We start from the raw sequence: 23,487 nt of genomic DNA on the forward strand, positions 1-23,487 counted from the left end.
ACAAATACTAAAGGAACTTCTCTAGGCAAGAAACACAAGAGAAGGAAAAGACCTACAATAACGAACCCAAAACAATAAAGAAAATGGGAATAGGAACATACATATTGATAATTACCTTAAATGTAAATGGATAAAATGCTCCCACCAAAAGACACAGACTGGCTGAATGGATACAAAAACAAGACCCATATATATGCTGTCTACAAGAGACCCACTTCAGACATAGAGACACATACAGACTGAAAGTAAGGGGATGGAAAAAGATATTCCATGCAAATGGAAAACAAAGGAAAGCTAGAGTAGCAATTCTCATATCAGACAAAACAGACTTTAAAATAAAGACTATTAGAAGAGACAAAGAAGGACACTACATAATGATCAAGGGATCAATCCAAGAAGAAGATATAATAATTATAAATATTTATGTACCCAACATAGGAGTACCTCAATACATAAGGCAAATACTAACAGCTATAAAAGGGGAAATCGACAGTAACACATTCATAGTAGGAGACTTTAACACCCCACTTTCACCAATGGACAGATCATCCAAAATGAAAATAAATAAGGACACACAAGCTTTAAATGATACATTAGGGCTTCCCTGGTGGTGTAGTGGTTGAGAATCTGCCTGCTAATGCAGGGGACACAGGTTCAAGTCGTGGTCTAGGAGGATCCCACATGCCGCGGGGCAACTAAGCCCATGAGCCACAACTACTGAGCCTGCGTGTCTGGAGCCTGTGCTCCGCAACAAGAGAGGCCACGATAGTGAGAGGCCCGCGCACCGCGATTAAGTGTGGTCCACGCTTGCCACAACTAGAGAAAGCCCTCACACAGAAACGAAGACCCAACACAGCCAAAAATAAATAAATAAAATTTAAGAAAATAAGTAACTGTTTACAAAAATAAATAAAAATAAATGATACATTAAACAAGATGGGCTTAACTGATATTTATAGGACATTCCATCCAAAAGCAACAGAATACACATTTTTCTCAAGTGCTCATGGAACATTCTCCAGGATAGATCATGTCTTGAGTCACAAATCAAGCCTTGGTAAATTTAAGAAAATTGAAATTGTATCAAGTATCTTTTCCAACCACAACGCTATGAGACTAGATATCAATTACAGGGAAAGATCTGTGAAAAATACAAACACATGGAGGCTAAACAATACTCTACTTAATAACGAAGTGATCACTGAAGAAATCAAAGAGGAAATAAAAAAATACCTAGAAACAAATGACAGTGGAGACACGATGACACAAAACATATGGGATGCAGTAAAAGCAGTTCTAAGAGGGAAGTTTATAGCAATACAATCTTACCTTAAGAAACAGGAAACATCTCGAATAAACAACCTAACCTTGCACCTAAAGCAATTAGAGAAAGAAGAACAAAAAAACCCCAAAGTTAGCAAAAGGAAAGAAATCATAAAAATCAGATCAGAAATAAATGAAAAAGAAATGAAGGAAACGATAGCAAAGATCAATAAAACTAAAAGGTGGTTCTTTGAGAAGATAAACAAAATTGATAAACCATTAGCCAGACTCATCAAGAAAAAAAGGGAGAAGACTCAAATCAATAGAATTAGAAATGAAAAAGAAGTAACAACAGACACTGCAGAAATACAAAAGATCATGAGAGATTTAGAAAATATGAACAGACCAATCACAAGCACTGAAATTGAAACTGTGATTAAAAATCTTCCAACAAACAAAAGCCCAGGCTTCACAGGCGACTTCTATCAAACTTTTAGAGAAGAGCTAACACCTATCCTTCTCAAACTCTTCCAAAATATAGCAGAGGGAGGAACACTCCCAAACTCATTCTACAAGGCCACCATCACCCTGATACCAAAACCAGACAAGATTGTAACAAAGAAAGAAAACTACAGGCCAATATCACTGATGAACATAGATGCAAAAATCCTCAACAAAATACTAACAAACAGAATCCAACAACACATTGAAAGGATCATACACCATGATCAACTGGGGTTTATTCCAGGAATGCAAGGATTCTTCAATATACGGAAATCAATCAATGTGATAAACCATATTAACAAATCGAAGGAGTAAAACCATATGATCATGTCAATAGATGCAGAGAAAGTTTTTGACAAAATTCAACACCCATCTATGATAAAAAACCCTCCAGAAAGTAGGCATAAAGAGAATTTACCTCAACATAATAAGGCCATATATGACAAACCCACAGCCAACGTCGTCCTTAGTGGTGAAAAACTGAAACCATTTCCACTAAGATCAGGAATAAGACAAGGTTGCCCACTCTCACCACTATTATTCAACACAGTTTTGGAAGTTTTAGCCACAGCAATCAGAGAAGAAAAAGAAATAAAAGGAATCCAAATCGGAAAAGAAGAAGTAAAACTGTCACTGTTTGCAGATGACATGATACTATACATAGAGAATCCTAAAGATGCTACCAGAAAAGTACTAGAGCTAATCAATGAATTTGGTAAAGTAGCAGGATACAAAATTAATGCACAGAAATCTCTTGCATTCCTATACACTAATGATGAAAAATCTGAAAGTGAAATTAAGGAAACACTCCCACTTACCACTGCAACAAAAAGAATAAAATACCTAGGAATAAACCTACCTAAGGATACAAAAGACCTGTATGTAGAAAACTATAAGACACTGATGAAAGAAATTAAAGATGATACAAATAGATGGAGAGATATACCATGTTCTTTGATTGGAAGAATCAACATTGTGAAAATGACTATACTCCCCAAAGCAATCTACATATTCAACTGAATCCTATCAAACTACCACTGGCATTTTTCACAGAACAAGAACAAAAAAATTCACAATTTGTATGGAAACGCAAAAGTCCCCGAATAGTGAAAGCAATCTTTAGAAAGAAAAATGGAGCTGGAGGAATCAGGCTCCCTGACTTCGGACTATACTACAAAGCTACAATAATCCAGGCAGTATGGTACTGGCACAGAAACAGAAATATAGATTAGTGGAACAGGATAGAAAGCCCAGAGATAAACCCATGCATATATGGTCACCTTAATTTTGATAAAGGAGGCAAGAATATACAATGGAGAAAAGACAGCCTCTTCAATAAGTGGTGCTGGGAACACTGGACAGGTACATGTAAAAGTATGAGATTAGATCACTCCCTAACACCATACACAAAAGTAAACTCAAAATGGATTAAAGACCTAAAGTAAGGCCAGACACTATCAAACTCTTGGAGGAAAACATAGGCAGAACACTCTTTGACATAAGTCACAGCAAGATCCTTTTTGACCCACCTCCTAGAAAAATGGAAATAAAAACAAAAATAAACAAATGGAAGCTAATGAAACTTAAAAGCTTTTGCACAGCAAAGTAAACCATACACAAAAAGAAAAGACAACCCTCAGAATGGGAGAAAATATTTGCAAATGAAGCAACTGACAAAGGACTAATCTCCAAAATTTACAAGCAGCCCATGCAGCTCAATATCAAAAAAAATGAACAACCCAATCCAAAAATGGGCAGAAGACCTAAACAGACATTTCTCCAAAGAAGATATACAGATTTCCAAAAAACACAAGAAAGAATGTTCAACATTATTAATCATTAGAGAAATGCAAATCAAAACTACAATGAGATATCACCTCACACAAGTCAGAATGGCCTTCATCAAAAAATCTACAAACAACAAATGCTGGAGAGGGTGTGGAGAAAAGGAAACCCTCTTGCACTGTTGGTGGGAATGTAAATTGATACAGCCACTATGGAGAAAAGTATGGAGATGTCTTAAAAAACTAAAAATAGTACTACCCTACAACCCAGCAATCCCACTACTGGGCATATACCCTGAGAAAACCATAATTCAAAAAGAGTCAGGTACCACAATATTCATTGCAGCTCTATTTACAATTGCCAGGAAATGGAAGCAACCTAAGTGTCCATCGACAGATGAATGGATAAAGATGTGACACATATATAGAATGGAATATTACTCAGCCATAAAAGAAATGAAATTGAGTTATTTGTAGTGAGGTAGATGGTCGTAGAGTCTGTCATACAAAGTGAAGTAGGTGAGAAAGAGAAAAACAAATATCGTATGCTAACACATATATATGGAATCTAAAAAAAAAAAAAAAGGTTCTTAAGAACCTAGTTGCAGGACAGGAATAAATACATAGACGTAGAGAATGGACTTGAGGATACTGGGTGGGGGAAGGGTAAGCTGGGATAAAGTGAGGGAGTGGCATGGACATGTGTACACTACCAAATGTAAAACTGATAGCTAGTGGGAAGCAGCCGCATAGCACAGGGAGATCAGCTGGGTGCTTTGTGACCACCTAGAGGGGTGTGATAGGGAGGGTGGGAGGGAGGGAGACGCAAGAGGGAAGACATATAGGGATATATGTATATGTATAGCTGATTCACTTTGTTATACAGCAGAAACTAACACACCATTGTAAAGCAAATATACTCCCATAAAGATGTTAAAAAAAAGAAGTGGCTCCTTGATATATATATAAAACTGAATCACTTTGCAGTATAGTTTAAACTTACACAACATTGTAAGTTAACTATGCTTTGAATAAAGAAATAAGAAACTCTATTAAAATTTTAAAAGAAAGAACAAAAGAAAGGAAGGAAGGAGGGAGGGAGGAGGAAGGAAGGAAGGAAGGAAAGGAAGGAAAGAAAGAAAGAAAGAAAGAGAGAGAGAAGAAAGAAAGAAAGAAAGAAAGAAAGAAAGAAAGAAAGAAAGAAAGAAAGAAAGAAAGAAAGAAAGAAAGAAAGAAAGAAAAGAGAAAGAAAGAAAGAAAGAAAGAAAGAAGGGAAGAAAGGAAGAAAGAAAGAAAGAAATGGCTCCTTGGTTTATTGAGATGAATGGGCTGCCCAGCTGCTAACATATCTGAGAGGGGTTTGGTATAAGGTAGGATGGTATTTGCAACACAAAGCTGATTCCATATAGCCTGAGAAAATAGGGGCAACAATTATTCACAAGTATGGTTTATGTATCTGGCACTGTGGTAGGCTCTGGGAATACAACAGTGAATAAGACACAATCCCTGTCTTCACAGAGCTTAAAGCCTAGTGTGGTGGTTCTGAATTGGCTCCACATTATAATTATCTGGGACACTTTTTAAAATTACCAGTGTCTAGGCCTTACTCAAACCAGTTAAAACCAAAATCTCTAGGGGCACGACCCAGGAATCTGTATTTTCTTTTTTTTTTTTTTAGGTTCTCAGTTTGACTGTAAAATACAACCAGAATAGAAGACCAATGTTTAATGGGAAAGAAAAAGGAGTAAAGAGTCATTGCAGTACAAAGGAGTAAGTGCCATGTTTGGAGTAACAGACAAAAGCCTCCAACCCAGGTTTCACCAGTCAGAGAAGTTTTCCCTGTTGAGTGCTGCAGAACGGTGTTAAACATCTAAAGCAGGAGAAGGACAATAAGACAGAGGAAGCAGAATGTGTAAAAGCCCCAGAGGAAATGAGCACAGTGCTATAAAGCAGCACTACCCAAACTTGAACACTCATGAGCATCACCTAGTGATCTTGCTGAAATGCTGATTCTAATGCAGGAAATCTGCAGGAGGCTGAGATTCCACATTTCCAATAGGATCCTAGGGGATCCATTGCTGCTGATCCAGAGCAAGAGTATGATTGGAGAATAGATGTGAGAAGCAGGTATGGCCAAGATGAGCTGGAAAGGTCAACAAGGCCTAGATCCCAAAAGCCCCTGCTAAGGAGTTTGGACTTGATCCTAGACTTTATCACGAGGGCAATAGGGAGCCACTGAAGGGTCTTTAGCCAAAGAGTGGTAGAATTAGGGTTTGCATTTTATTTTTTTTAATAAATTTATTTATTGGTTGATTGATTTTTGGCTGCATTGGGTCTTCGTTGCTGCACAAGGGCTTTTCTCTAGTTGCAGTGAGTGGGGGCTACTCTTTGTTGCGGTGCATGGGCTTCTCACTGCGGTGGCTTCTCGTTGCAGAGCACGGGCTCTAGGTACACAGGCTTCAGTAGTTGTGGCATGTGGTCTCAGTAGTTGTGGCACGCAGGGTCTAGAACGCAGGCTCAGTAGTTGTGGCGCACGGGCATAGTTGCTCCGTGGCATGTGGGATCTTCCCTGACCAGGGCTCGAACCCATGTCCCCTGCATTGGCAGGCGGATTCTTAACCACTACGGCCCCAGGAAGTACCTAGATTTGCATTTTAGAAAGACCAATCTGACAAGTCAAACTAGAGGTGAGTGATCAAATGGGACAAAGTTGCAGTAATCCGGGTAACAGATGATGGGGCCAGAACAAAGAAAGAAGAGGAGAATGGAGAAAAGTGGAAAGTCTTGTCCTATAAATTCTGTTGGTTGAGGGTTCAAGGGAGAGGGGGAAATTAAGGAGACTTGTATCAGTTAGTGTTCTTGAATGCGAACAGTAGATTTCATTCTGGCTGGTTTAACCCAAAACTGGTTTATAAGAAGATATTAAATAGTTCACAAAATTATTGGGATGTCTGGAGAAACGTTCAAGGCTAAGCTTCCAGGGACAGTGCCTGACGCCTGACGCAGGCCATAAAACTATCCAGGTCAGGAATCTGTCTATATCAGTCAATGGTACCAATTACTGCTGCTGCTGTCATTGGGCCCCAAATACCAGCAACTTAGTTTTACTGCAACTGCTACTGTCACCAATGCCACTTCTGCATCCGATCTTGAACCTCCTATGCTTGAAAGCCCTACCAACTCCGAAGTCAGGAAAATGGAGGTCCCATGCAGAGTCTGTTTATTCACATTGCTCACTTCCCAGCTTAATCTTGCATTCAGCTATCCAATTGGCATGCCTGCATCCTAGCTGCAAATGAGGCTAGGGAGCTGCATTCCGATTTCTACATGGAAGGGAAAAGTATACTCAAAATGTGGGAATTTCCCCAAATAGAAATGTTATTCAAAAGATGACGGGGTCCATTCACTTTAACCTAAAAAAGCTTTCCGGAATGATTAGCTTCAGAAAGAGAAGCAAAACTGCATTGTGCTGAGACGTGACAGGGAGGCGAGAATCCAGAGGCTTTAAGAGTAGCAACTCTCTTAAACTTAGAAAATTAAGGCGTTATTCCCCCTCCTTCTTCTTCCCACAGAAAGGAACTCTCACACATTCCACCAATTAGAGATGAATTTGTGTGAAGGGACTGCTATTAAAATGCAAATATACCTTTTAAGAAGGTTATGTTTCATTCACAAGTTAATGGGAATTACTTTAATCAGCTTCACGCCAGCAGAGTGCAACTAAACACAGTACTTAGAATATTAGATTTTTGATTGTGGCCTAGAGGAAGGGAATCTTCTGAGTTGTAGGTCAAGCCTGGAGCAAATTTTGGAGATGCTAAAGGCAGCATAATACATACAGGGAATTGCTATAAAAGAGAAAGGAGACGGAGAGTTATTCCAAAGAGAGAGTTGGTGACCAAAAAAAAATTTGCCAAAAAACAAAATTTGCCTAGATGTGGTATGGCCCTGAAAATCCGGTTTATGCCAGATTGTTTAAACTGCAGACCATATCTTCCCTGCAGTTAAGCCCAGTCACCCCAGTTTAGTTCAGGCTTTACAGCAGGTGGCTCCCCTTCCAAGTCCTGTCCTTCTTTTACTGGTGAAACCCAGCAGGACCCTGCAAGGTCCTCCCAGATACAAAATCCCCTCAGCACCCGCACCCCTATTTCTTTTTTTGTAGAAAAAATTTTAGTCTCCTAGGCTTTCCCTGAGTTCCAAAGAGCAGATTCAAACAGTTACTAATTAGGGAAGTGAGTGAATGCAGGAAAGTAGTCAAGAAACAATGGTTCAGCCACATAACAGAGTCCTAGTTACTCCTCAAGGGGTATGTATAAGCATCTGATGCATATCTTTGAGTTGTCCTGCAGGAACTAAGACTCCCACCCACGTGGAGGATAGTGACTACATGCTGAGACTGCAGACTGTTTAGAACAAGAAGATTGATGATTGAGATTCCTCGAGCACCACCCTATCACCTCACCACCAACCAATCAGAAGAAAGTCACACACCCTGTAGCCTCTCCCTCCCCCTCCCCTCAATGTTGCCTTTAAAAACCATCCGGCAGTTTTGGGGGTTTTTAGCGTGAGCTTCCTGTTCTCCTTGCTTGGCTTTGAAATAAATCTTTCTCTGCTCCACACTCTGAAGTTTCCATTTGTTTGGCCTCACTGTGCATCAGGCACATGGACTTGGGTTCGTTCAACAACATTGGGAGGGAAAGAACACAATGGTGGAAAGAGAAATCGTTTTCTAATTAAATTGTTTTCCTTGTTTCTTCCCTAAATTCTGAGCCCCCTGAGAATAAGAACAGCATCTTATTCCTCATATATTTCCAACACCTAGCTTGGTGTCTGGCATGATAAATAAACGTTAATAAACAATTGGATAAATATGTGGATGCAGTTATTAATTAATTCTGAAGTTGGAATTTTCTCTACTTGTGGGGATCTTTAGATTGTCCTTCCTCACGCATGCTGAGAATCTACAGTATTTCTTTTGCTTCACTTGCCAAAAGGAGCAAACAATCAGGGAGCTGCCATCTGATAAATACTGCTTTCCCTTTTTTATCTCAAGCAAACGCAACTGAAGAATTAGATGTATATGAACAATTCATTATTGAAATTCTATTATTTACTTCCTGCTGGAGTCAGTATGAGCTTTACTTAGTTACAACACTCAAAGACAATAAAAATCGTTCATTATTTTTTCTGTATCAAGTCAAATCTGATTCCAATTTTCTTCCCCCACAGCACAAAGAGAGCTCTAAGGGCTTAGGGCCATAGTGGCTCCCTCTAACGTGCCTCTTAGTTAAGTCTGCAAGAGCCCTTGAAGGCAGTGGCTCCATCCCTTTGTGAAATAAAATTCATATTTTATGACAAGATAATAAAAATTTAAACATAAAAATTTTTCTTTGCGGGCTTCCCTGGTGGCACAGTGGTTGAGAGTCCGCCTGCTGATGCAGGGAACACAGGTTCGTGCCCCAGCCCGGGAAGATCCCACATGCCGCGGAGCTGCTGGGCCCGTGAGCCATGGCCGCTGAGCCTGCGCGTCCGGAGCCTGTGCTCTGCAACGGGAGAGGCCACAACAGTGAGAGGCCTACGTACCGAAAAAAAAAAAAAAAAAAAAAATTCTTTGCCCTTTGACCTCCTCTCTCCTCTGCTACTGTCCATTGTGTATCTGCATTATGCATCAACCAAACCTCCCCCACCTGCAGAAATACCTGCTCAACCGTAAAAAGCAACACTCTCCTAGCATCAACAAGACAACTCCTTAAAAGGTGACATTCTTTCTCCATCTTGTAAGGGGCCGCTAGATGATGCTTAGATCTGGATTGTATAAACTGTCAATAATGCATCATTTAATGTACAGCTTTCTGTTTCGAAAAACTTATGTAACTGTGCCTTGACTTCTAATGGGTGGAACAGTTCTCAGAGCTTTCTGAGATGCTCTTCCTGGATTACAATCCTTGAATTTGGCTCAAATAAAATTTTCAATTTCTGTCTTAGATCGACTGATTAATTTTTCGTAGACACCTTCCTGCCATGCAAGCTGGGCTGCGTAGGAGACATTTTCACCAAGGCTAGGATCGCAGCAACCATTCTCCTCTGATGTCTTGCCATATTTCCAATGGCTGGAAAAAAAGATGGGGAGGGGTCAAGGACCTTGACTCATCTTACACTGATAACTCACTAAGTCAAACTTCACCTCTGTAAACTCTTGGAGAAATTAAATAGTTGCGCTAAAAATGTTAACAGCAGCTATGTCTCTCTTTGTCTTCTCAGCTGTTACCTTCCCACAAAAAGATGACAAAAGAAACCTCAATGTGGCCTTTACAACCTCTTCAGTCAATGTGCCAGATATCTTTTGCTGGCCTTCCTGATCTACACGCAAGCATTCTCCACCCTGCTTTCTGCCCTGGAGGCTGGGACATCAACAGGTCCCCAGGCTTCCTAGCTATTGGCTGTTTTTTGCAATGGGGAGCTCTGGCAGGAAGTGGAAGGAAGGTAGAAAATGCAGTCAGGTATTTATTTCCCTAGCTCCCTTCCTAAAGGGCCACCTAAATTTCGTTATGCTTCTTAGCAGAAGGCTCATTCCTTCTCTTAAGGGTCTATGTAAGTCTCTACCCCTGGATTCCAGACTCTCTCCTTTTCTCGCTTCAGGCCAAGGGAATGGTAACATCTCACCTGTTACCATGCCCAAGGGAACGGTAACATCTCAGCTGTTACTACACTACCAACTGTGGTGCCCCTACACCCACACCTTTGTAAATAGTGCCTTTGTCAATAAAACTTTCCCAGGTTATCCTATTTAGAGTGTGTTATTTGCTGATAGGACCCTGACTGATACAGTCAGTGTGATAAAATAACTTATTTTTTCTCTGACTATAAATAATCTTCAATATCTTCTTTTCCAAATAGTGTATTTGTTTATGGCACTTATCCATGGATTTCAAAGAACTATATAAAAAATAATTCCCACATTTCTTGGTAGAACGATATGAGAATAATTTTTTAAAAAGAATAAAATCACAATTCTCATACAAACATAAAATCAACATGTGTCAAAGATTTTTATTTCATTCATACTTAACTCAGCAAGGAAGAAACCAGTAATATATTACAGCCAGTTCAAAAAAGAACTCAAATCTCCTCAAATAAAGAATTCTAAATAATTTATGCAGATACTCCCTAGCCAAGGAGGTAGATCGTAACTTCCTACCCCTTGAGTATGGGCTGTGTTTAGTGATCTGCTTCCAAAGACTAAATCATGGAAGTGGGTCTGTGTGTAAGTTTACAGTGGAGAAACCTGGCAAACACACTACCCTAGTCAGGTAATTAAGGTCAACATCACCATCAATAAGACCTGTTGACAGAATGTACCATTGATATGATGTAATCAGAAGGGCACTTCATCTCTATGGTCATCCTCAAAAACCCATAACCCTGCTCTAATCATGAGAAAAACATCAAATCCCAATAGAGGGGCATCCTACAATATACCTGACCAGTACTACCCAAAACTGTCAAGGTCATCAAAAACAAGGAAAGTGTGAGAAACTGTCATGAACTAAGGAATCTTGTCAGCTAAATGTAATGTGGTATCCTGGGTGGGATACAGAAAAAGGATTTAGAGAAAACCTAATAAATCTGAATAAAGTATGGAGTTTAATTAATATACCAGTGCTGGTTTCTTAGTTGTGACAAACATACCATAGTAATTTGAGATATTAATAACAGAAGAAACTGGGTGAGGGGTATATGGGAACTCTCTGGTATCTTTGCAACTTTTCTGTAAATCTACATCTATTCTAAAACTTAAAGTTTATTAGAGAGAGAGAGAGAGAGAGAACTACTCAAGGTGCTATATACTTTTAGTCAGGTAAGGAATGCTGAAATGAATTTACAAATGGATGCAAAATTGGCAAAACCGGTCAATACCCACAGAGTAATAATCAAATTTTACATTTTTATAGACAGTATCAGTGTTCAAAGAGTTAGCTTCTATCTCTACAGAGTTGTAAGATAGTCTAGTCAAAGACAAACCCTGTATAGCCCTATAGGACCAGGTAAATCCCAGAGGTTCCAGAATTCTGTTAAAAAGATATCTAGAAATCTCTTTTGCCCATTTCAAAATCTTTCACAATTTTTTTCTACAAAGGATGCAGGTGTCAAAATTATTTTAAAAGGCCCTTACAACAGGCTGGCCTGACTTGACAAAACAGCTAACAGAAGTATACAAATATTCAGAAGGTTATGCAATGCTTTGCCAAGTTATTACAACATTATGAACTGAAAAATAACCCAAACATCAACATAATTTATCAGCCTGCCCTGGGGAAACCCTACAGATTGCCAAAGATATGCATCATTGCCTTACAGTTAAAAGCACTTGCTATGTTACGTTACCTAGGCAACACACCAGCAAATGGTACAGTAATAAAATAAGAATTTAAAAAAGCAAGTTGAACAAAAGAACAGTCAATATCAAGTTCCAAACTCAATTCCATTTCCTACCTGGTTGTACAAACTATTTGTGTTAAGAAGGGACTCAGCTCTTAGGTGGGAACTATCATTTTCCCAGGCCTCATATTTTTGTATTGGAGGGGCTTCAACAGCCCATGATTAAGCCCATGATTAACACCATGGCATCAGTTTCTGCCTATGTAAGAAGAGGCTCCATGACAAAATATCAAATATATGATTATGGTTGGAGCATTTGCCCTTGGAGTTTTTATTTCAGACTCTTATTTACATATGTATGTTTCCTTTTTCCTCACAGTCTTAGTGCATGTGCCAAGTGTCTTTTTTTTGTTTTTGGCCACACCTTCCAGCATGTGGAACTTCCCTGACCAAAGATCGAACCCACGCCCCTTGCAGTGGAAGGTGGAGTCTTAACTACTGGACCACTAGGGAAGCCCCAAGTGACTTTTTTTTTTTTTTTTTCAGAATTCTCACTTCTCTTCAATCGCTGAGTTTCAGCTCTTACAAATAACCTTAGAACAATTCAGGTAGCTAAGGTTTTGGGGGGGGAAACAGTTCTTACTTGTACATGAAGAACTACTGCATCCTCAATTTTCTGTAAATAACTCAATTGGCTGGATTAACATTGTCACAGAAACACAAAAATTTTTTAAAGCCATAGATCACTGTGTATATATTTACAAAAGGCATAATCAAACATGCATTTCTCCTTACTAGGAGAACTTAAATAGATGTTTGAACATTAAGGCAGTGATGACTCTAAAACATAATGAAATTCTAAGTTAAGGCTTTATGTTTGTTTTGCCATATTCATAGGCAACTGTGACCAAAGCAAACTTTTATCTACTAGGTTGAGTTCATCTGCCTAGGATATATTATTTATCCACTACCAACAATTCTTCTACGGGATAGCAATTAGTAGCAAACCACTGATTTATTATACTTTAATGAATTATTAGTCTCCCCCTTAGGTTTTATTTTGAGGATTTAGCCTTCAGCAGCATAAGCATGTGCCACAGAAGGAACAGAGTATTTTTTTGGGTAAACTTAGAAAAATTTACAGACTGCACTGATTTTTACTTGCTTGAGATTTGGCCAGCAATCAAGAACTCAGGATCTCCTAAATACAGAAAACCTCAAAAGCATACTTGACCACAGACCCATCTCAAAACATAGATGTTCTTAAACACTGAAGCAATCAGTCATCACCTTACTTCCTTTGAAGACTGGTATTATCCTCTCTAAACAAAGCAACAAAATGCAGAATACCACATCTTAGATGGATCTATTCTATAATTGCTATCCTCAAGGCACAGATACTATCCTTGCTGGACCAATGTGTTTCCTCATTCAAGGAAAAAATGAGAGGTGGATGAAAAGAAGATTCACTTTAAAATAGTTGTTTATTGCACTCTTGCCCTATCAAGCTTATGCATAGTATTGAAATTTAGTGGGGAATTTCCTTTTCTCCTTACTTTATTTTTTTTAACAATTAGAGTGACAAAACTTGGACTCAGCTGGTGGGTGCTCTTTGAGGAGCAGCTCTGGAGCACCGCCCTGGCCTTTTGTAGGGAGTAGGGGGGACGCTCATAGGACACACTCCAGTATGAGCTAATAGGCATGATTCCACAGCCCAGCGTTTCCATAGTTGGGGCGACTTACTGTCACTTAGACTGAAACGATCGCTATTTACACTAAGTGCTTGCTGCTACTTTAAGCAAGAATTTTACAGCAACACGTCTTGTGAGGAAAGTACTATACACTTACACTGCTATCAGTAAGAGTTCACGTAGAGGAGGGATGGCATTGACTATATGAAAATTGTCCCAAAAGCTAAAGACAGAGGCTTCCCTGGTGGCGCAGTGGTTGAGAGTCCGCCTGCCGATGCAGGGGACACGGGCTCGTGCCCCGGCCCGGGAAGATCCCACATGCCGCGGAGCTGCTGGGCCCATGAGCCATGGCCACTGAGCATGCGCGTCCGGAGCCTGTGCTCCGCAACGGGAGAGGCCACAGCAGTGAGAGGCCTGAGTACCGCAAAAAAAAAAAAAAAAAAAAAAAAAAAGCTAAAGACAGCTGTAGTTTTCCTTTGTGTCTTCAAATAAGGAAAGAGTAAGATGTCAAAGCAGATGAAGCTGATGGTGTTTAAATCTGATGGTGCAGCATCAGACTTCTTTAGACATTATTAGGAAACAGGAATTTCTAACAAGCACTGGCAAAAGTATTTTAGGTGCAATTTAAGTAAGTCATATGTCAACTACAATGTTTCAAAAATTTGAAAAGTTTGTACACTAGTCCTGGTAAGCTTGATTCAGCTAAATGGCTAGATGGGTTGTTTTTTTTTTTTACGTTGTGCTGGGTCTTAGTTGCTGCACTTGGGGATTTTCTTTGTGGCACATGCGATCTTTGTTGTGGCACGTGGGATGTTTTAGTTGCGGCATGCATGCAGCGTCTACTTCCCTGACCAGGGATCGAACCCAGGTCCCCTGCATTGGGAGCACTGCGTCTTACCCACTGGACCATCAGGGAAGTCCCCTGCTAGATGGGTTTTAAAGGTGTGAAATACATTTTTTTTTTTAAAGAAGGGATGTCTACACTGAAAGGGCAAATGTAGGCAACACAAAAAACAATCACTGTTTTAGATCAACATCTTACACTTTATAATACACTCATACATTTTTACACAAATTTCATGTTTATAAGTGCAAAAGGCAAAGAACCTCAAAGAATCGAAGTAACTGTATCATCAACTGCATTCAATAGAGTTAATACTGTTGTCCCCATTCTCCATCTTCTAAATCCAGAAGGGAACCGTAAATGCCATCCCCCATGTGAACTCCACTTTCAGAAGTTGGAGACTGGGTGTAGTTCTGCACACAACTGGGTTCCAACAGAGCTGAATTGAGTTTCCATTGTGTTCCAGGCCAAATCCGCCAGAAGAAAGTCATCCATTGCTGTCTGAGTTTCATTGCTGTTGAAGAACAAGCTCCCCAAAGTTTCAAAGCCAGAATTCATGGTCTGTGTTTCTGCACTGCTTAACTGAACTTTGCTTTCTAGAGCAGGTAGGTGTTTAGCAGCAGAGATTCTTTCAGTTTGGGTCTCTGTGTCAGACAATCAATACTCATGGAAAAGCTGGAGTGTTTCAGAATACTTCCCAGAGGCAGATGAGGGCTACTGTCTAAAAAGAAGTTCAAGTCCCTCTGTGTCTGAATGTCAAACATTTCAAGGCCTAAGAAGTTAGAATTTCCTCTACGACTGTAGGACTGGGCAGAGGTGTCTGCAAGTAAGAAGTCAGTTTGGGTCTCTATGTCCAGCGATTCCAAGACTGGCTCAGTGGTTATGGGGCTAAGTTCACTCTTTTTAGTTTGAGTCTGGATTTTTGAGGCCGAAAAGAACTCTCTAATATCAAAATCAACTGCAGGATTCTGGGTTGGGCCAGATGGGAGCTGGGTGTCAGGTCCATTACTTGTGTCAGACGAAGACTACGATTGTCCAGTGTCTGACCAGGCAGATTACTTGACAAGATGTTTTCCAGATCACTTAATAAATCCCTGGTTCAGGTCTGATTATCTGTCATGTTCTGTGAAGAAAGTGTACTATTCTGTGTGCTGAATGAAGTTCATGATTGGTTCAGATTTCTCAATATCTTGATTTAAAGTTTTAGGGTGGTTCTGAGGTAACAAACCATGAGTTACAGTCTCTGCTACTAAGCTGCTGCTTATAATTTGTCTGTAGAAACATCATATGATGAATGAACACTCTCAAAAATGTCTCCACACATTACAGCTTGGTCTATCTGTACTCGATCATCTGTTGGACTTCGCATTCCACTGGTCTGAGTTTCTCTCAAAAGAGATCCCACCTGACGGGAAACTGGGATCTATAAATACATCAGTCTGAGCAGCTATAGATGAGATTACCTTAGAACTGGGCAAAAATTTTGAGTATGAACACTAATGGGAAGGGAAACTTGAGAACCAAATGTCAAATCAGTTTACGAACAAGGTGATACAGAGGAATCAGGGCTAGCCCACTGTGCAGATGTGGGACTCGGAGGGACATTGTTCCAGCTAATGATTAAGAACTCTCCAGACAATAGGGGCTTCTTAGACAATGGGTGAATTTCCAGGATGTCCGGCCCCCTTCCGAGAAGGAGGGGAGATAACAAAATGTAAAAAAGGTGTCTGTCAAAGACCAATCAGACAGCTGGGGAGAAGGAGGGAGATAACAAAATGTAAAAAAGGTGTCTGTCAAAGACCAATCAGGCAGCTGGGGACAAGTTCCCTCTCTGGTCCGAGCCTAAGCCGGGACCAATCAGCAGGAGAACACAACCAAATCTATAATTTACATACGGGGAAGTGGGAACCTATAAAACTGACATATTCGCGCCCAAAAGGGTTCCTTCTTCGACCTCCTACGTGAGGACCAAGGAACCCCGGTGCACCTGCCTTCAATAAACCTCTTGCGTTTTGCATCGGCTTCCGACTCTTGTTGTTTCCTGGGCGAGTCGAAACTCCTAGGAGACCGCGCAGGTCTAACACAGACAGTAAAAAGTGTTGTGTGGTGTAAGACAGGTCTGCCTGTGCATTGATTGAAGAAATGCTGTTTTCTTGACATGTGTTCCCTAGTTCTTGTAAAGAGTTAGATGGACTTTTACCCGAGTTCACTTGAACACCTGTGCTAATTGGCTCAACAGCAACGGGATTTACAATTTTTGAAAGACGGAGGCTCTCCTTTAGAGAGCAAGCCTCTGAATCTAGGCCGAGGATCAGGGTTCCTATGGACAAGGGCAGTAAGTGCACAGAACCGCGGGGACAGAGCCCTGATGATCGACACCCAACACTACAGGCTGGGCTGAGGAGTCTGCTGTAGGCACAAAGACAGGCACTTCAGGCTTTGGTAAAAGCAACTTCTGAGGATACCTTGGACGAGTTGGAAGAGTCTGCTTTCTGGCATTAGAGCTGCAAGAGTCTTCAAAAGAAGCCATTAGCTTTATTTCTGAAGTTTCTAGCTCTTGAGCATCTGGTGTTGGGGTTGATTGGTTGCTCAGTGATTCACTGGTCTTACTGGACAACTTCTGGTTGTGCAGGCACTTTTCCATTTTCCTTTTCTTACTAGATGGATCCCTGTGTTCTGCAGGGATCGCACGGCCAGTTCGGTAGATGTGGGACTGTAAATGCAGTCCTTCTGGCATAGGGACAGCCACATGTGCACTGGAAGGTATTGCCACAATCCTCTGGATGTCTTTTCAAGTCCTACTCAGTGCCATACGAATTGCTGCACTTAACTATGTTTGTGCTGCTTTTCTGCATGCATTTTCATAAAGTGCTGTTTTCTGAGAGAAAATTGAGAACTTGGTCTGTCAGGGCCTCTCGGGTATCCTTCAATCGGACAACAGCAGAACCTCAGGACAGTTTTCAAATCTCTTCCTATTGTTGGATTCTCTATGCCATCCTGCTGGTGGTGGCTCTTGACCAGGTGCGTGTTGAGCACCGGGCTGTTGGGCAGGATCTTGCCGCCGCCGCGCGCCGGGAACAGGCTGTTGGTCCACACGGCCCAGGACAGCTTGCTCACCCAGGGAGGGATAAGCTCCCCGGCCAGCTGCCTCTCAGCGGCCTTGGGGGAAGGGGACCCCATGGGCCCGAGGCGGCGGCAGCTCCCCTCACAGCCTGGGCGCCCCAGGCCAGAGCCGCGGACCCTGCCACCACCGTCTCAGAGGCCACCAGGTGCGCCATGTGTCTTGAAGCCCGAATTCACCTGGGTCTTTCACACCTGTTTCAGATACCCTGGTAGAAGAGTGACTATCTCTCATAGTAAATTGGTAAAGAGACTTCTGAATATAATCTTGTATACCCTGCTTGCACAAGGGAAAATGTGTTGATCATGCCTTGTGTGAGAATTTCCACTCCATGTCACAGCAATATTTCTTACTACAAATGAATAAATTAGTATTCTGGTTCTATCCCAATTCATGTGCAATTTAGTTAGTATGAACTAATTTCTCAGAAACTGATCACCTCCCTAGGCACTGAGAAAAAAAAAACAAAAAAAAAAACCTCTCTAAGCTTTGAGGTAGGGGGCTAGGTTTCTTCCAAGCCTTCCCTGAAATGAAACCTCTATCTCTTCCTGTTGCATATCTACTGATTAACATACCTCCAAGTAAAGCCTCGGGCAAGAGGTTCATTCTAGAGCTAAATCTTACGTAAAGCTCTGCTTAGTCCAAGAAACAGATTTCTTAGTCTATGAAACAGATTACGAAACAGTTCATTTTTCTTTCTTTTCCTCTTTACAATCAGGAAGCTTACTATCAGCTGCAAAGGATCTTTCAGAAGTGGTTCTCTGTTAAAATTTGGGGCAGCCAACTTGAATGAATTAAACAACTTAAAATAACTCTAAATTATTATACCATCTCAGAGGGCCTAGAATGCTTTCATAACTAATGCACTAGCTGCATGGTCTCCTTTCAGCACTGTAGCTGTTTGAGAACTATTCTTGCCCAGACAGTGATTTCTTGTATACTCACAAGGCAAAGCTCTCTTATGTTCCAGTGAATCTTCTTCCTCTAGAGCCAACTTAATGTTGTGCTTTGCCTCTTACATCTAACTTGAAGGAAATTGTACAACATGCTCCACGTCAACATTACATGTGATGAACATAACTGTTTTATAACAAAAATTGAAGTTGTATATCTGTGAAAACTTTGCTACATTATCTTCTCAGCACTCCAGTCAAGAACCACTGTCTTGTCTATTTGTTTTCAATTTTCCACATTCCAACTGACATAATTCCATTTTGTTTACTCCTTATGCTTTATTTTTATTCACATTTCACTATTTTATTGCAGGTATGGCTGACCTTCTTAAATTCTTTGTGGAATGAAACTAGATGTTCAAAAAAATAAATAAAATACAGAAAGTAAATACTTTCTCTTTAGTGCCTACTCTCTACTGCCCTCTGCAGGTAGAAAGAAAGAATAAGATCCTCACTTAACAGGAAGATTTAAAGTAATTGGTGTTTTTTGAGAGGCTAACCATTACCAACCAGACTCCATCTACCCACAGGAAGGATTTCTCAATTTGCTAACGTCCCTTCTCTGTGGAAAAATTTCTGGGAACCACAGACTATTTTCAAGAGAGTTCCCTATCTCCTACACCCATATACAAACGGACATGAAGTCCTCTCTTATTCTGGGTGAAGGCTAAGGGCCCTCTATGTCAAAGTTCCTTCAAGCCTGTAAAACTTGAGTCTGGGAGTGAAAGAGAAGAGACATAAAGGTGCAGACAATGCAATTTGTCTGTGCTCTGCAGATAAATGTCAACAAATGTAGGAACCCCTGCAATCCCTCAATCAGAGATAATGTAAGATTTTGCTTTCTGTTTTTACAAAAAGTGAAAGGCAGCCTGCAAGATAACCAGCAAACAGGCAGCTTCAATTCTCTGTAGAAAGGACTGTTCATTATACATAGATTATTTTCTTCAGCTACACTACTTTATATGGATAGCAACACTGTCAGTGATGTCATCTTCTGAAACAGAGACCAGGATGTATAGGCATATTGTGCCAACCGAGCCCAAATCAATGACCTGGGTAATGCAGTCAGGGTAACACTATTATTCTTCATCTAAACCCTCCAAGCCCATAGAAAAATAATGCTAATCTGATGCAGGTTCAAGGAATACATTATGTGGGAAAGAAAATCAAGCCCTTGTTTAATTTCATTTACATTCTAATATGTACTTACAGGAAACACCACAGAATTCAGTATCATTATGTGCATCAGACTATGCCATTTTATTTTTGAATTAGTAGCATGTTTAAAAATTTATTAAAATCAAACACTTTCTTGGATAAGAATATTTTTAGCAAGGATATTCTCTAAAAGATTGATCTCCAAATATGTATTCACATAGCCTACCAACACCTTTCCACAACTGCGAGAACAGAATGATTTATAGCATTCTTGATAGAGGAGGCAGCGTTGTTTTATTATTTGGGGTAAGGAGATTTTTTTGCAAGATTTATAGCTTTCAGTTCCACCTCCGCTTGTTTTGTGATTCAATTGACTCATTCTATTTACCTATCTTCACAATGGTCATAATATGGACTTAGCAGATTTAAAATTTTTCAACGTCTGTAAACTTAAGCTTTCTGAGCTGAAAAATGTCTCTTTAAAAGGTATGCTGGGGGCTTCCCTGGTGGCGCAGTGGTTGAGAGTCCGCCTGCCAATGCAGGGGACACGGGCTCGTGCCCCGGTCCGGGAAGATCCCACGTGCCCGTGAGCCATGGCCGCTGAGCATGCGCGTCCGGAGCCTGCGCGTCCGGAGACTGTGCTCCGCAACGGGAGAGGCCACAACAGTGAGAGGTCCGCGTACCGCATAAAAAAAAAGGTATGTTGGGAAGAGAACCACTGGGTCTTTTCACTCGCTTAAAAGCATACACTGAGCGCCTTCTACCGAATTGCATGTAGGTTGGGGTAAGGGTTAGTACGTACAAGTCTTTTAAGACCGCACATCCGGGCCACCGATGAGCCAGTCAGAGGCCCCGCCTTTCTGGAGGCGGGGCCACGGGCGACCAGCACGTACCTCCGCTGCGTCGCGCCCCGTCCAATGCTCCCTGAGCGCCGGAGGCGGGCCTGTGCGGCGCGTGGCTGGAATCTGGGGAATATCCGCGCGGGCTTGAGCCATGGCTGAAAGTGGCCGGCCACCTCAGGCCCGGGCCCTCCTGCAGCAGTGCCTGCACGCCCGCCTGCAAGTACGCCCCGCCGAAGGGGACGCAGCGGCCCAGTGGGTGGAGGTAACGTCGGCTCCGCAGCTCCGGTTATCCTGTGGCGCGCAGGGGCAGTTCTCACCGCACTGTCTAGGCGATTTGTGCCCTCGCGTCTCCCTCCGAGCCGGTCGCGTGGCGCATGGCACGTGCTGTGGGCGGGGCGGGACTCCCGGCCGGTCCGCCCAACGCTGCCCTCAGTGCCTACCTGTGGTCGCCTCTCTCCTCGGTCCTGCACCACCGGCCCTGGCCCTTTCTCCCTCGGACTTATTTTCCGAGAGGAAGAGGGTGTCCCCTGCTTGGCACCCCGGGAATTGGGAGCTTCCTCTCACCGTTTGCCTACCTGAGCTCTGTGGACTTTAGACCTAGTAGCTCAGACCGCTTGCTTCAAAAGAGCAAAAAGCCTTGCCACGCCCTGCGCGATGCTCGGGCTGCTGGTGAGTTGTCCTGATCTGGTTCGAGCTTCTAGGTTAGATTTGTTGCAAGCGTTCAAGATCTGTTTTGACTTGTGCTCCGGATCCCGTCGAATTCCCTCTTAGGTTGACTGCAGCTAGGTGTTAGCACAGTCGTGAGATTGCCCATGAAGCAGTTCTTTTTTCAAGAAACTCTAAAAAACTTGACTTATTTCCCACCAGGAACAAAGATGACTACTTTTATAATAATGTTGCATTGTTATCGAACACATTTCCTCCAAAGAATTTTAAACATTTACACCAATATGATGTCCTTCTGCTTGAATATTTGCCTTTTTAAAAGAGCCTGCCCATATGCAAAATTCCATGCAAAAACAAAATTTTCTTTAAGGCCCCCGACTTATTTTTTGGAGTAAGTTGAAATGAAGGAAAAAAATGTGTAATAATGATAAATAAAACTGGTGGAGGTACTCAGAAACTCTAATGTAGGAGCATTTCATTCATTCATCTGCTGAATTCCGTCCCAAATCTAGCACTCCTTAACACAATCCTAGTTATTATTTTAAATACTACCCATGAACTATATGTGGGTGACTATTCTTAAATCACTATCTGTTACTCCCTTGTAATTTGGAAATATTTATAAGCATAAACAGTCCTATATTTTTGCCCTCCCTTTTTCTTTCTCAAAAATTCATTTCTTATTTCTTTTGTTATGGTCTCTTAAAAATTTCTCTTCCCTATTTTGAGATTTTATTATTTTTGCCATACTGTCCAAAGAATTGCCTATTTTTATACTTGCTTCATGGGACTATAAATCCCAAACTATTAATCATTTAGATTTCTTCCATGCTTCTTTATCCTTTTATATTCTTCATGTCACATCTCCTTGTGCAAAATCACGGATAGTTTATTGCAGCCTTCCAAACTATCAGTGTGTTTATTAACTTTAAAAGCTATTTTAAAGCTTTCTCTTCCACTCCCACACATGGCTAAATTAGTATGAAGAGCTGATGAGTAATTAGATAGAGTAAATTCTTTCCTCTTTCTCAAGCATCAGCTATTCTATTACTAAAAGTTCTAATTAAAAAAAAAACATTTTTAATTGTTTTTAAGTTTACTTTTTGATTTGAAGGTTACTTTGCGTGTTCTTGGTTTCATTCATTTAGACCTTTGCTGTCACAGGCTAATATTTTTCTTCCTGGAAGGTGAACATTTTTAACCTACAGTGAGAATTATGTGTACTTTCCTATATATTTGAAATGTTCTATTTATACCAAAAGAAGCTGCAAGGAAGGTGATTCTGACTTGAGGAGGGGAATTTGTAGATCACAATTTAAGAGCTATTTTTGGAATAAACTAAAAGAAAATACCTTAATGAAGAGGTAGTGTGGTAAGTAGAAGGAAAGAACTAGTGTTTTTTTGTTTGTTTGTTTGTTTTTGGCCAAGCCATGCTGCATGTGGGATCTTAGTTCCCTGACCAGGGATCTAACCCCTGCAATGGAAGGGTGGAGTCTTAACCACTGGGCCACCAGAGAAGTCCCAACAGGTGTTCATTCCTGCAATTACTTAATTCTGACATTGCATGTGTCCAAATATGAGTATGCTTGAGAAATTTTGGCCTGTGCTGAAACAATCCCAGTGTAGAGAGCTGTGACAGTGGTGCAGATATCTGTATTATTCAACCTGCCACCTCCTTACTTATGGGTGTGCCCTGGAGGCACTTGTTTGTTCAAGAGCACAATTACACTTATAAAAGGTTACTTCTTATCCAGGTAAGTCAGGTGTGAGTGCAGAGCTGCATTTATGTTTATTTACAAGAGTATTTAGATAACACATAGAGCCTGTAATATACAGTAGAACTTAAATGCAATCAACAGAGTCCCTATCATGTACAAAACAGTCTGTAAAGTGCTTTGGGAGTTAAGATGTAAAATAAATTGTGTTTCAGTCCTTAAATTTCTTTTTACATGGTCACTTAATACGCACTTGTATCGCTCTTACTATGAACCAGGCACTGTTCTAAGCACTTTACAGATATTAACTCAATCTTTGTAATAGCTGTTGGACTCAGAGGGTTAATCTACAAAATAAAAAATTTAATGATTCACTCTGCAGCAAAATCAAAGTCATTTGTCAAGTGTCTCTTTTCCGTATAGTCTCTGTCCTACAAGAGCTAATAAAGAACTATCCAAGTCATTGTATAAAATAAATAAGCTTACATTCCTGATAACAGAAAACCTCTTGATGTAGAACTTAATATGAATGCAGTTTCCAAGGTTTAATCACTGTGTATTTAATGT

The 23,487-nt window shown here is 40.8% G+C and overlaps 2 protein-coding genes and 1 pseudogene across 6 annotated transcripts in view; 1 reads left to right on the forward strand and 2 right to left on the reverse strand.

The window, feature by feature from the left end:
- Positions 1-20,692, reverse strand: part of NUBPL (NUBP iron-sulfur cluster assembly factor, mitochondrial) — a 333,446-nt gene extending 312,754 nt beyond the window's left edge. The window contains exon 1 of the mRNA XM_067738373.1: positions 20,591-20,692. Coding sequence (XP_067594474.1) covers positions 20,591-20,692 — 102 coding nt within the window. The remainder of the gene's footprint in view (positions 1-20,590) is intronic.
- Positions 14,853-17,345, reverse strand: LOC137228243 (ATM interactor-like; annotated as a pseudogene).
- The window catches only part of DTD2 (D-aminoacyl-tRNA deacylase 2), a 30,078-nt gene continuing 27,201 nt past the window's right edge, over positions 20,611-23,487 (forward strand). For 3 of the 5 annotated variants that reach the window (XR_010943660.1, XR_010943661.1, XM_067738412.1), the window contains exon 1: positions 20,664-20,801. Coding sequence is in view for 3 of the 5 variants with exons in the window: in XM_067738412.1 (XP_067594513.1) it covers positions 20,691-20,801 (111 nt within the window). In the remaining 2 variants the exon portion in view is untranslated. Of the gene's footprint in view, positions 20,802-20,978; positions 21,209-23,487 lie in introns of those variants that run through there. The other 2 variants (XM_067738422.1, XM_067738431.1) reach the window with 2 other exon arrangements.

The sequence above is a fragment of the Pseudorca crassidens genome, chromosome 1 (genome assembly GCF_039906515.1).
Source record: "Pseudorca crassidens isolate mPseCra1 chromosome 1, mPseCra1.hap1, whole genome shotgun sequence".
NCBI classification, from domain to species: domain Eukaryota; kingdom Metazoa; phylum Chordata; class Mammalia; order Artiodactyla; family Delphinidae; genus Pseudorca; species Pseudorca crassidens.